At 40.6% G+C, this 14,297-nt stretch overlaps 1 protein-coding gene across 3 annotated transcripts in view; it reads right to left on the minus strand.

The window, feature by feature from the left end:
* LOC122553620 (organic solute transporter subunit alpha-like) overlaps positions 1–14,297 on the minus strand; it is a 46,112-nt gene that overhangs the window by 21,019 nt on the left and 10,796 nt on the right. For 2 of the 3 annotated variants that reach the window (XM_043697708.1, XM_043697707.1), the window contains exon 1: positions 7,235–7,634. The exons of the other annotated variant lie outside the window; for it this stretch is intronic. In XM_043697708.1, coding sequence (XP_043553643.1) covers positions 7,235–7,283 — 49 coding nt within the window. In that variant the 5' untranslated portion in view covers positions 7,284–7,634. Of the gene's footprint in view, positions 1–7,234; positions 7,635–14,297 lie in introns of those variants that run through there. 3 annotated transcript variants of the gene reach the window in all.

Raw genomic sequence — 14,297 nt, forward strand, 5'->3', positions numbered from 1 at the left:
GGGGTGGGGAGGGAAATATATCCCTGGTGGTGGAGTCTTTTTGGAGGTGGCAGAAATGTCGGCGGATAATTTGGTTGATGCGAAGTTTGGTAGGGTGGAAGGTGAGCACCAGGGGCGTTCTGTCCTTGTTACGGTTGGAGGGATGGGGTTTGAGAGCGGAGGTGCGGGATGTGGACGACATGCGTTGGAGGGCATCTTTAACCACGTGGGAAGGGAAATTGCGGTCTCTAAAGAAGGAGGCCATCTGGTGTGTTCTGTGGTGGAACTGGTCCTCCTGGGAGCAGATACGGCAGAGGCGGAGGAATTGGGAATACGGATGGCATTTTTGCAAGAGGTAGGGTGTTACTGGTGCCTTGTTTGCCTTAATTGTTTTCATTTAATTTGATCTTGATTGCTTTAAGAAACCTATTTTATGTATCTTGAGATTTAAAAAATGCTAATTATAAAGCCATACTTCATTGTTTTCATTTCAAATCCTTAATGGATCACTATTTGAAAAACATATGATACCATCTTTAACAATTCTGATCCAAATCATTGTGTATTTATGAGTGTATTAAGTCTGAATGAGTCGATATCTTTGGGGCAAAGGCAACAAAAGGGAAAATGATTATAATAAATGGGGTGGGGGGGGCAGCAACTGTATGTTACTTCATGGTAAATATTTTATGTTGCATAAAGTGTTTAAGAAGATTTTCATCATTCAGTGAGGAGCAAATTGAGTCATGAAACAACTTAGCTTTCACCGGAAAAGCTCCCCAGCAACATTTGATGTGTTGGGAAGGCCTGTGTGCAAAATCCAAGTCAGATTTCCCATTGAGACGGCAATAGGAAAATTGTATTTCCTCCCCCTTTCCTCTTTGTGTGATCTAATGTGGGTTTTGAAAACCCGAAAAAAAAGTTCTTCCTCCTCAGAGAATTTGTGATCACTGGGGCAGTCTGCTATGGAGTCAAAAATGTTTTGAAAGGTAAATGCAAAATGACACCTTCAAATGTTAGTATTGTAGTCATGTTTTATCTTTTTTACAGTTCTAGGATGTCTGCCATCAGGACCTTAGTATTGTTAGCTTTTATACTCTTCAGATGAATTAGGATTCTAAGAGAATCAAAGGACATGGGTTTAATGCAGAAAGGTGAAACTGAAGTAGCTCGGTTATTGAATGGCAAAGGGCTGAGTGGTGTACTCATATTCCGAGTGACATTTGGAAAGATTTGTAGCTCAGGTTGAGGTTCTGGATGTAAGTTTGCTCGCTGAGCTGGAAGGTTCGTTTTCAGATATTTCGTCATCATACTGGGTAACAGCATCAGTGAGCCTCCAGTGAAGCGCCAGTGGTATGTCCCGCTTTCTATTTATGTGTTTCAGCTTTGTTAGGTGGGTGATGTCATTTCCAGTTCTTTTTCTCAGAGGATGGTAGATGGGGTCCAAATAGATGGATTTATTGAAAGAGTTCCAGTTGGAATGCCATGATTCAAGGAATTCTCATGTGTGTCTCTGTTTGGCTTGTCCGAGGATAGCTGTGTTGTCCCAGTCAAAGTGGTGTCCTTCTTCATCTGTATGTAAGGATACTTGTGAGAGTGGATCATATCTTTTTGTGGTTAGTTGATGTTCATGTATCCTGGTGGCTAGTTTTCTACCTGTTTGTTCGATGTACTGACTGTTACAGCCCTCCCAACCATCTAACCCAAACTTTGGGTCCGCTGCATAGATGACACCTTTGCCATCACCAAATGAAACAAATTAGAGGAAACCTACAACACCATCAATAATATGTTCACTGGCATAAAATTCACAAAAGAGGAAGAGAACAACAACAAACTGCCATTCCTACATGTAGAGCGAAAACGCAGTGGAGAACATCAAACCTGCATCTACAGAAAAACAACACACATGGACCAAATACTTAACCAATCATCCCAACACCCACAAATGAAGCTGCATTAGGGCATTATTTCACCAAGCTACCATACACTGCAGCACAGGGGAACTACAAAGAACAAAAGAGAAATACCTACACAGCATGTTCAAGAAGCATGGGTATCCAATAAACACAGTCAGCTAATTCCTCAGCAACAAACCCAAACAAGCAGACACAATGCACTCAGAAACCCTAGCCACTTTACCTGACATCAAAGACATCTCTGACATGAGCTCCAGACTACTCAGCCCTCTTAGCATCATGGTAGCCCACAAATCTACCAACACACTTAAACAGCAGCTAATGGACTTAAAATACCCTATACAATGAATGTATAGGGTATACTATTTACAAAATACCTTGCAAGGACTGTACCAACACTACATCAAACAGGCAGAAAGCGAGCTCTACCAGGATACATAAACATCAGCTAGCCACAAAAAGACTTAACCCACTATCACTGGTATCCTTTCATACAGACAAAAAAGGACACCACTTCGACTGGGACAACACATCTATCCTAGAACAAGCCAAACAGAGACATGCACATAAATATCTAGATGCATGGCATTCCAACCGAAACTCTATCAATAAATATATCGACTTGGACCTCATCTACCATCCTCTGAGAAAAAGAACTGGAAATGACATCACCCACCTAACAAAGCCGAAACACATAAATAGAAAGTGGAACATACCACCCGTGCTTCACCAGAGGCTCACTGATGATGTTACCTAGTAGGGTGATGAAACGTTTGAAAACAAACCTTCCAGCTCAGTGAGCAACCTTACATCCAGAACTCATGTTCCTCTTTCCTAGGTTCTTGGACTTTTAAAGAAGTAGCCAGCATTCTCATGACCACCATTTATCCTTTATCATAGTTGATCTTTGTTGTTTGTGGAACTACTGTCTGTGCAATTTAGCATTTGCTGACGTATTAACAATGTTTATGCTTCAAATAAAATCATTAGTTCTGAAACATTCAGATCATTCTTAGGATATAAACAACACTGTATAAATTCGTAGTCGAGTCGTAGAGATCTACAGCACAGAAAAAGATCCTTCAGCCCATCATTCTACACCAGTCAAAAACAACCATTACTCCATTTTCCATCATTTGGCCCATAGCCTTGTATGCCTTAGCATCACAAATTCACATCTAAATACTTCTTAAATGCATTGAAGGTTTCAGCTTCTACTGTCCTTACAGGCACTGAATTCTAATTTCCCACAACCCTCTGGGTGAAAAACATTTTCCTCAAATTTCCTCTAAATCTCCTATCCCTTGCCTTAAACCTGTGCCCCTGATTATTGCACCCTCCACCAAGGGGAAAAGTTGCCTTCTATATTTGATGAATCTATGTCCTTTATAATTTTATACATCTCAGTCATGTTCCTTCTCCATCTCCTCTCCTCTAAGGAAAACAGCCCCAAGTCTGTCCAATCTCTCCACGTAAATGAAACTCTCCAGTTCAGGCAACATCCTGGTAAATCCCCTTTGCATCCTCTCCAGTGTTATCACATCCCTCCCATAATGTGGGTTCCGGAACTGCACACAATACTCTAGCTGAGACCTAACCAAAGATTTACACAGGTCCAGCATAACCTCTCTGCTCTTAAACTCTGTGCTTTGGCTAATAAAGCAAGTATACTATATGCCTTCATAACCACTTTTTCCACCTGTCCTGATACTTTAGGGGAATGATGTACATGCAAATCAAGGTCCTTTTGATTCTCTGTGTTTCCCAAGGTCCAACCATTCATTATGTATTCTATTGCCTTGTTTGTCCTGCTCAAGTACATCACCTCACATTCATCTGGATTGAATTCCATTTGTCACTGATCAACCCTTTATGGATATGGATATGGATATGGATCAGCCTATCTATATCCTCGTGTAATCTAAAACTATCCTTATTAATTAGCACCCCACCAATTTTTGTATTATCTGCAAACTTACTGATAAACCCTCCTACATTCAAGTCTAAATCATTTATATAAACTACAATAGCAAGGGCCCTACCACTGACCCCTGTGGGGTACCATTGGACACAGACTTCTGGTTGGAAAACATCTCTCAACCATCATCCTCTGTTTTTGCCACTTAGCCAATTGTGGATCCAATTAGCCAACTTTTCTTGAATTCTGTGCTCTCTTAATTTTGCTATCAGTTTCCCATGTGGGACTTTATCAAAAGCTTTGCTGAAGTGCAAGTAGATGACATCAAAAGAATTACTTCATCTACACACCTAATCACCTTTTCGAAAAATTCAGTCAAGTTGGTCAGACATGACCTGCCCTTAAAAAAACCCAGGATGACTGTCTTTATTTACTCCTTGCTTCCCCAAATGCAGATTAATCCTGTCCCCCACAACTGCTTCCATCACTGAGTTTAGATTAGATTGAACGGTCTTTAGTTTCCTGGTTTATCATTGCTTTCTTCTTGAATAATGATACCATGTTGGCATCCTCCAGTCTCTGGCACATCTCCTATGGTCAAAAGGGAATTTAAAAATGTTGCCAATGCCTCTGCTATTTCCTTCTTTGCATCATTCAAGGACAACTTCATCTGAACCTGGAAATTTAACTGCTTTTAAGTGTGCTAATCCACTCAGAATGTGTTCTTTATCCATGCTAATTTTATAAATTGTATTACAGACCTCCTCCCTGATTTCTATACCCAGCTTGTCCCTCTCAGCAGCGAACAACAAAAGTATTCATTTAGAACCCTACCACCGTGGGTGGCACGGTGGCACAGTGGTTAGCACTGCTGCCTCGCAGCGCCAGAGACCCGGGTTCAATTCCCGACTCAGGCAACTGACTGTGTGGAGTTTGCACGTTCTCCCCGTGTCTGTGTGGGTTTCCTCTGCATGCTCCGGTTTCCTCCCACAGTCCAGGTGAATTGGCCATGTGAAATTGCCCGTAGTGTTAGGTAAAGGGGTAAATATAAGGGAATGGGTGGGTTGCGCTTCGGCGGGTCGGTGTGGACTTGTTGGGCCGAAGGGCCTGTTTCCACACTGTAAGTAATCTAATCTAATCTAATACCTCCTCTGGCTCCACACAGAAATTATTGTGTGATCCTGAAGGGGCCCCACTCCTTCCCTCTTTGTCCTTTTACCCTTAATGCATTTTTAAAATAACTTAGTATTTTCTTTTATTTTACTTACCATGCTCCCTTTCAGCTCTCCTAATTTTTTTAAGTTCCCTCTTGCGCAGTCTACATTCCTCTTGGGCTCTTGCTGTTTTGAGATCTTAGTATCTGTTATAGCCTCTCTTTATCTCTTAATCCAATACTGTATATCTCTGGATATCCAGGGTTCACAGCACTTGATGCTCCCACCCTTTGTCTTCACTGGAACATGTTAACCCTGTACTCTCCAATTTTCCTTCTTGAATGCATTCTATTGTTCTGAGGAAGATTTACCTGAATCTACCTGCTCCCACTCTGTCCAAATCATGACTGATTTTCTTAAATTCAGCCTTTCGCCCAATTGAGAACCTAAAATTAAGCACAGGATCACCCCCTGTGTTGTAGGGACTTCTATGTACGAGCTTAAAAAGTGCATTTTAAGCATTCCACTCCCTCTGAACCTTTCACACTATGACTATCCCAGTTACGTTGCAAAATTATTAGTAAATTTGCATATTACACCAAAGTTGGTAGTGTAGTGGACAGTGAAGAAGGTTATCTCACAACAGGACCTTGATCAGATGAGCCAATGGGCCAAACGATCCAAAGATAGGTGGAGGAGCAGTAAGTATTGAGAGGCAGGAAAGCTGCAGAAGAGTTTAGACAGTTTAGGAGAGTGGGCAAAGAAATGGCAGATGAAATACAATATGGGAAAGTATGAGGGTATGCACTTTGGTAGGAGGAATAGAGGCATGGACTATTTTCTAAATGGGGAGAAAATTCAGAAACCTGAAGTGCAAAGGGACTTGGGAGTCCGAGTCCAGGTTTCTCCTAAGGTTTACTTGCAGGTTGAGTCAGTAGTTAGGAAGGCAAATATAATGTTGTCATTCATCTTGAAAGGACGAGAATATAAAAGCAGGTATGTACTTCTGAGACTTTGTAAGCCTCTGGTCAGACCACATTTAGAGTATTGTGAACAATTTTGGGCCTCAGGAAGGATGTGTTAGCCCTGGAGTAAGTCCAAAGAAGGTTCATGAGAATGATTCCAGGAATGAAAGGCTTAACATATGAGGAATGTTTGAATGGAACTATACTCGATGAAGATTGAGAAGGATGAGGGAGGATCTGATTGAAACTTACAGAATACTGAACGGCCTGGACAGAGTGGACATTGGAAAGATGTTTCCATTGGCAGGAGAGAAGAGGATCCAAGGGCACAGCCTTAGAGTATAGGGAAGACCCTTTAGAACAGAGATAAAGAGAAACTTCATCAGCCAGAGAGTGGTGAATCTGTGGAATTTAATGCCATAGAAGGCTGTGGACGACAGGTCATTAAGTACATTTAAAACAGAGATAGGTAAGTTCTTGAATGCCAAGGAAATCAAAGGTTATGGGGTGAAAGCAGGAAAATGGGATAGAAAAACTTATCAGCCATGATTAAATGGCGGAGCATACTTAATGTGCTGAATGGCCTAATTTCTGCTCCTATGTCTTATGGTCTTATGGATCGAGGAATGACAGATGGCATTTAATTTAGATAAATGTGAGATGCTGCATTTTAGAAAGACAAATCAGAACAGGGCTTACACAGGGCTTAATGAGAAGGTCCTGGGGAATGTTGCCGAACAAAGAATCCTTAGGGATGCAGGTTCATAGTTCCTTGAAGGTGGAGCCACAGGTAGACATGGTCGTGAAGAAGGCATTTGGATCACTTGCCTTTATTGGTCAGTACACTGAGCATAGGAGTTGAATGTCATGCTGAGGCTATACAGGACTTTGGTTAGGCCACTTTTGGAATACTGCATTCACTTCTGAGCTCCCTGCTTTAGGAAAGATGCTGTGAAACTTGAAAGTGTGCAGAAAAGATTTACAAGGATGTTGCCAAGGTTGGAGGGGTTAAGCTATAGGGAGAAGCTGAAAAAGCTGGGGCTATTTTCCTTGGAGCATCAGAGGCTGAGGTACGTGAACAGGAAGGGGACTAGATTAATTTAGGATATCTGGTCTGCATGAACAAGTTGAACCAAATGGTCTGTTTCTGTGCAGTACAATTCTACAACATATGACTGTAAGTTGAAATCCCCCACTATCAGTACCTTATGACTTTTGACAGATTGTCTTTTTCAGAGATTGTACCTTATGTATAACACTGGATCACATTTAAACATTTAAAATAATAATCTGTCGTACCTTTCATTTGATCTTCAGAACTTGGCAAACTGTTGCTGCAGTTTAACATGATTGTTGTCGGTAAAGCTTCAATCAAAGCGTTGTTCAAGGAATTTCAGACAAGATTCTGTATTTCACTATAGTTGAAGATTGCTATATATTCTTCCCAATAAATGTAATAATCCTTTCTGATACTTCTATGCAGAGAATGTTGTCAAAGGTGCTTATGTGTGATGCATCGTGTACACGGCAATAAGTACAGTACACTTTGTCTCCAATAAAATGCAACCAGAAATAATGTGAGAAAAATGAACTTTGTACCCTCTGTGTAAACACTAATGACCTTTTTGATGTTTTTAAAGCACTGTACCTATAACGTGTTCTTCATACAACGTCTGAAACTACAGATACTTATCTATAATATTCCCTGAATCAAGTTAAAAAAATTAAAAGGAAATACTTAGGTCCAATATTTACCATCTACAAAGGGTTAAAGTATTATCAGTCAGAGACTGGTACCAGTCAGCAAAAGCAAACATTTTTATCATGCTGCAGGAATGTCATATGTACACAGTGAGTCTCAGAATTAAGAGAAATGGATTATTTCAAAATTTACTGTAAAGTTAGATCCCTGAAGTATCAAGATATTTAATCAGGACATAACAAATAAGGATTTCTTTGTAGTTCATAGCATAAAAGAAGTTTGCAATTTTAACATCTGGATTGTGAATTTTCATTTTAAATTTGATTTCTGTTAGCTGCTTTCCTCACAATTTCAAATGTGGTCTGAAATACAAAGCTGGAAAGAAATTATTAAAAGCTGATTGTTTGAAGCAAATTAACTGAGTGCTGGGTAAAACTTGTAAATAGGGTAGAAGTGTAAATTTGGGTAAGTTCACATAATCATTATATTAATCAAGAGTAGTTATTTCAGTTTAGTAAACTTGGTCGAACAAGGATTTATATAATCAGGTTAATATACATGAAACAAAGTTCCTTGATTTTGCATGTTATAATAGAAAAAAAATCAAATGGGTTTCATTATGTAGTGATTGTAATGAGGCCAGCCAGGTGGACATCATAGAATTTGAGTTCCTTGAGTGGGGCTGTAACCTGGTCCTATCAGGGAGCCCTGGCTCACAGAGAATTAGCTGTGAGAAGTCACACCAATGTTAAATAGATGGTGAGTTGGTGACAGTATACCAAGGGGTTATTTCAGAGGTGACAAGAGGAAAAAAATATGCTTTTGAAGAAATTTGCTCACAGCTGTCAGCTGTGAGAGGGTTAAGTATTTCTGGTATCATGCCATTATTTGGGAAGTTTGACTCATTTGATCCTACCATCCAAGACTGATTCCAGTATGTGGAAAGAATGCTTTGTAGTAAAAGTCTCGGGCGTAAGCCTGATGGGATGAAATTGGTTGAGAAAGATTCATCTTGATTGGTTTAACATTTTTCAATTAGAAAATGGCTGCCTGAGGGAACTACTAAGTAAGTACAGTTTATGGAATGGGCAGCCAATGATTATGCTAATTGGGAAGTCCGACTAGTCAGTTCACCTTTGTGGGTATTTTAAACAAACAGTAAACTGCTTCTCACAGCTGGCTAAATATCCAATCCCTCACATAGAAGAGTTATACGTAAAGCTGGCGGGGGAGGCTTGCCTTTCACAAAACTGGGCATGAGCCATGCGTGCCTGCAATTGTGGTTAGATGGAGATTCCCAGAATTATGCTACAATATAAGGGGTTGTATCAATATATAAGACCACCATGTGGAGTATCATCAGCATGTGCCATTTTTCAGGGATGATGGAGAGCATTTTCTAATGTCTACTCCAGGTTACCATTTATCAGGATGATGTGCTAATAAAGAAACCTTAGTGAACTTGAACATCATCCTTAAATGTTTCTCCTAGGCGGGCATATGCCTTAAATGGGAAAATGTGTGTTCCAGGCATCCAACATACCTACTTGAGCTACAGAATTTACAAGACCAGGTTACACCCATTGGAAGATAAAGTGAGGCCAATCAAAGGTGACCCAGCTGAGAAAGGGTCAGCCTTGGAAATGGTCTTGCAGCCTAGTTGTAGCCTATAGGAAAGTGAAGAAGCAGCTCTCATTGCCTAAGGTGTTGGAACACTATGTTCCTGAGTCAGATCTGGTACTGACATGTGATGCCTCCCCATATGGTACTGGTAAATTTTGGCTCATAGATGGCTTAATGGAAAAGAATGCCCAATAGTGTATGCATCCTGGGCTTTGGCTAATGCAGAGTGAAAATACACCCAGTTAGAGAAGGAAGGTTTTCTTAGGTGTGAGAATGTTCCAACAATACCTGTATGGATGTAAATTTGTAACAGTAACAGACCACTACCCCTGCTGGGACTACTCAAAGAGGACAAGGCCATACCGCCCATAGCTTCAGGTCAAATTCAACAGTGGGCTGTCATTCTAAATGCATACAATTACAAGTTGAAACACTATCCAGGTGGCTAAGTAACAAATGTGGCTGCCTTAAGTTGCCTCCTGCTAGCATTTACACCACTAGAGGTACTGCCAATGGAAGAGTCCACTTTCTGGACACCCTTCGGTGATGGCTGGCAATATTAGACTGTGGACACAAAAGGATCTGATCTTGGCAAACCTAAAACAGCTGCTGGTGATGGGGGAAACTAAAGGGCCATCACAGCCAGAACTGAAACCTTTCTGGACTTGGCAAGACCAGATCACCATTGAGGATCGCACTTTATTACGAGGAGCAAGAGTGATTGTCTGAGCAAAGGTCACTGCCAGGTACAAGCTGAACTCCACCAGGGTCATCCAAGGGTGTCCAAAATGAAGATATTGGTGAGAGCAGGTGGCCAGGACTGAATGCAACCATGGATACAACCATGGAGAGAGAAATGGCTCTTAAAATTACTGAAGAGGTTCTGGAATTTGAAGGTGATTCTCAGATTTACCAAGAAAGTTTAAAAGGAAAGAAAAAGGCCATACTTTTAGAATTAGAAAATAAGTTAAATTTGGATTTAACCAAGGACAAAAGTAAAGCTGAAATTCTAAGGGAATTACTCAAACACTGAGGTGTGTCAGAAAAACAGACAAGTGCAGTAGAGGTAGAAAAATTTAAATTATAATTGAGGAAAATGGAGTTAGAAGGCAAACAAAGGGAGAGAGAGAAAAAGGAAAAAGAGAGAGAGGGGAAACAGAGAGAGAGAGAGAGAAGGTTCTTGGCAGACCAAAGAGAGAGAGAAGAGAGAATTTGAACTTGAGAAGTTGTGACTTAGCGAAGTCACGTTAACAGGATGGAGATTAAAAGAGAAGGTAGAGAAGGTATATATATATATATATCAAATCTCTGCCACATTTTGATGAGAAAGATGTTGAAGCATTCTTTATTTCATTCGAAAAATTGGCTAGGCAGATGGAGTGGTCTGAGGATTTTTGAGTAATGCTAGTTCAGACTAAACTGGTAGGCACAGCAAGTGAGGTGTTTGCTGCACTGTCAGATGAGGTGTCAAGTGATTATGAAGAGGTTAAACAGGCTATTATAAGTGTTTGTGAATTGGTACCAGAAGCATATAGACAGCAATACAAAAACGGAACTAGGTCAGCCTTCAGTTGAGTTTGAAAGAATTAAACACAGTAATTTTGATCAACGGGTGCGCGCTTTGAAAATAGATAGAACATTTGAGGCTCTAAGAGAGATTATTGTGCTGGAGGTGTTTAAAAACTCACTTCCAGAGATGGTAAGAATTCATGTGAGGAACAAAATGTTCAGGAAGTGAGAAGGGCAGCAGAATTAGCAGATGAATACTTACTGGTGCATATGACAAGCTTCCAGAATTTCATCCTGTGAGGGATCCTACATTACTAAACCAAGAGTTGCAGGAGAGTGCACAGCCGAGGCAGGGGCTGGGTATGGAGTTAGTACCTGATCTCGACAAAGAATTCACCTCTGTGGGTAAAGTTTACTCCAAAAGAACAGGGGGGTGAAGGACAAGTTATAATTTTGAGAGATACAGGATATAACCAGTTGCTGATAGTAAGGTATGAAAGAATATGCACTCACTCTGATCTGTTACCCGTGAGTGTGGCAATTTGTAGGATAGATGCACAGACATTTAGCGTTCCTCTATGCAAGATCAGGTTGGAGTGCCAACTTAAGACTGGGGAAATTACAATGGGAGTGATTGACAGAGTGTCAGTTCCAAGAATTCAGTTTGTTCTTGGGAATGATTTGGCAGGATCCAAGGTGGGAGTGTTACCCCTTATTGTGGAGAAGCCCAAGGAAGACCAAGAAACTGAGGAGTTAAAACAGAAATATATCCTGGTATTTTCCCAGACTCTGTAGTAACCAGATCCCACTATCATCAGTCACTGCACGAAGTGAAAAGTAAAGAGAAAGATGAAGGAGTTGATGTTCAATTAGTGGACACCCTGTTTGACATAATGGTGCAGGAAAATCCTGAACAGGCAGAGGGTCAGACAGAAGTGTTTAGTCCTGAAAGGCTAAGAAACTTGCAACAGCAAGACAAGACGATAAAGAATACATATGTGGATACATACTTTGAAAAGGAGGCAGAGAATATTCTGAAAGGAGGGTTATTATCTGAAAGATAGAATTCTCAGACAGAAATGGAGTCCACAGCAGGTTAGTGCAGAGGAGAAATGGGCCGAACTACTTGTAGGAGGTCACCTAGGGGTACGAATGACTCAGGCTAAGGTACAAAAACATTTTTATTGGCCTGGAATGCACAAGGAAGTGGCTAACTATTGGCATACGTGTCATACATGCCAGATGTTAGGTAGGCCACAGGCGGTAATGGAACCCGCACATTTTGTTACCAATTCCTGCATTCAAAGAGCCTTTTACCCAGGTTATAATTGATTGTTAGGTCCCCTCCTGAGAACTAAAAGTGGGAAACAGTACTTATTAACCATAATGGATGTGTCTACCAGATTTCCGGATGCAATTCCATTATGGAGTATCAGGGCAAAAAGGATAGTAGAGGGGTTAATAGCTTTCTTCACCGGTATGAGCTACCCAGAGAGATTCAGTCAGACCAAGGGTCAAAATTTACTGCTAGGCTGTTTAAGGAGGTTATGGATAGCTTAGGAATACAGCAATTTAAATTCAGCGTGTATCATCCTGAATCCCAGGGAACTTTAGAAAGGTGGCATCAGACCTTGAAGACCATGTTGAGAGCATACTGTCAGGATTACCTGAATGATTGGGATAAAGGTATCCCATTCATATTGTTTGCCATTAGAACAAATCTACTCAGTTTACTCCCTTTGAGTTAATATTCGGTCATGAAGTGAGAGACCCTTTGAAATTAATTAAAGAAAAATTGGCAGGACCAAAGTCTGAGATCTCACACTTAGATTATGTATTGGAGGTGAGGGAGAGACTAAATTGAGTAGGTGAGTTAGCTAAACAGCACCTCAAGAGGGCACAGTATAGAATGAAACAGGTGGCAGATAAAAGATCTGAGACTCGGACGTTCTTCCAAGAGGATAATGTATTAGTTAGTACTGTTACTTCAAAGCCAGGTTTAGTGGTCCCTATCAAATTAAGAAAAAGTTGAGTCAGGTGAACTATCTAGTAAAGGTGGCAGATAGAAAAAAAGGTATCGGGTATGTCATGTGAATATGTTGACTCGGACGTTCTTCCAAGAGGATAATGTATTAGTTAGTACTGTTACTTCAAAGCCAGGTTTAGTGGTCCCTATCAAATTAAGAAAAAGTTGAGTTAGGTGAACTATCTAGTAAAGATGGCAGATAGAAAAAAAAGGTATCGGGTATGTCATGTGAATATGTTGAAACCATACTATAGGAGAGAGAAAGAACTGGAGAAACAGGTGTTTGTTACTGCCCCGCAGATTGAGGGATCAAATCCAGACGATGTGGATTTTGATGTGCCTCAAAATAGTTTTTAAAAATGAAGAAGTCCTTGAGGCGTTGGATAGCTCAGTAAGTTATCTGTCTCAGGAACATAGAATGCAGTTGAAAGATTTGTTACTGCAGTACAAGGGCATATGTAAGAATCAGATGGGGAGAACTAATGCTATTGTACATGAAGTAGATGAAGGGAATACTGCTCTGATAAAACAACACCCCTATTGGCTTAATCCTTTCAAAGCCAGACACGTCCAGATGGAAGTGGATACCATGGTCGACAAGAACATCGTCAAGCCAAACCAGAGTGAGTGGAGTTTGCCAATCGTCAAAGTTTCCAAACCGGACAGAGCTCAACCATTCTGTGTGGATTATCGGAAGGTCAACGTCGTTACAAAATCAGACTCCTATCCAATTCCTAGATTGGAGGACTCTTTCGAGAAAGTTGGACAAGTTAGTTACATCACCAAGTTGGACTTAACGTGTGGTTACTGGCAAGTACTTTTAACAGAGACGGCGAAAAAGATTTCTGCATTTGTAACCCCAAATGCGCTATATCAGTTTAAAGTGATGCCCTTTGGAATGAAAAACACTTCAAATCATGTTGATCTTGTTGATGATGATCTTGCTTCATTGCACATCCTGTGCAGTGTAACCTGTATGCCTCACTCTATCTAAGCACCCTACATCGCTAAGTACTTGCTTACTATGATCTGCCTGTATCGCTCGCAAACAAAGCTTTTCATTGTAATTCAGTACATGTGAGTACAATAAATCAAATCCAAGCGAATGATCAGTTCTTGGTGTTAGATTGAAAAGCCAATTGATGCCTGATTACAATTTATAGTCACAGAATCATAGTAAAAACATATCTGCCAAAAGTGCTAAAGTTTTGAATCATTATATCTAGAAATTCTCATTGGTGGAATGGTAATGTTTGAATACAAGTTCCATTGCAATTTAATAAGGTTTAGTCCAGTAAAAGTCTGAGCAACAAGTACCATATTTATATTTTAAGAACAAGACAAGACATAGAGTCATAGAGTCCTACAGCTCAGAGACAGGTCCTTTGGCCCAAACTGGTCCATGCCAACCAAAATGTCCACCCACGCTAACCCTATTTCTCTGCACTTGGCCCATACTCTTCTAATTCTGGATTAGTGGTGCTGGAAGAGCACAGCAGTTC

The sequence above is a fragment of the Chiloscyllium plagiosum genome, chromosome 10, assembly GCF_004010195.1.
Source record: "Chiloscyllium plagiosum isolate BGI_BamShark_2017 chromosome 10, ASM401019v2, whole genome shotgun sequence".
Taxonomy (NCBI): domain Eukaryota; kingdom Metazoa; phylum Chordata; class Chondrichthyes; order Orectolobiformes; family Hemiscylliidae; genus Chiloscyllium; species Chiloscyllium plagiosum.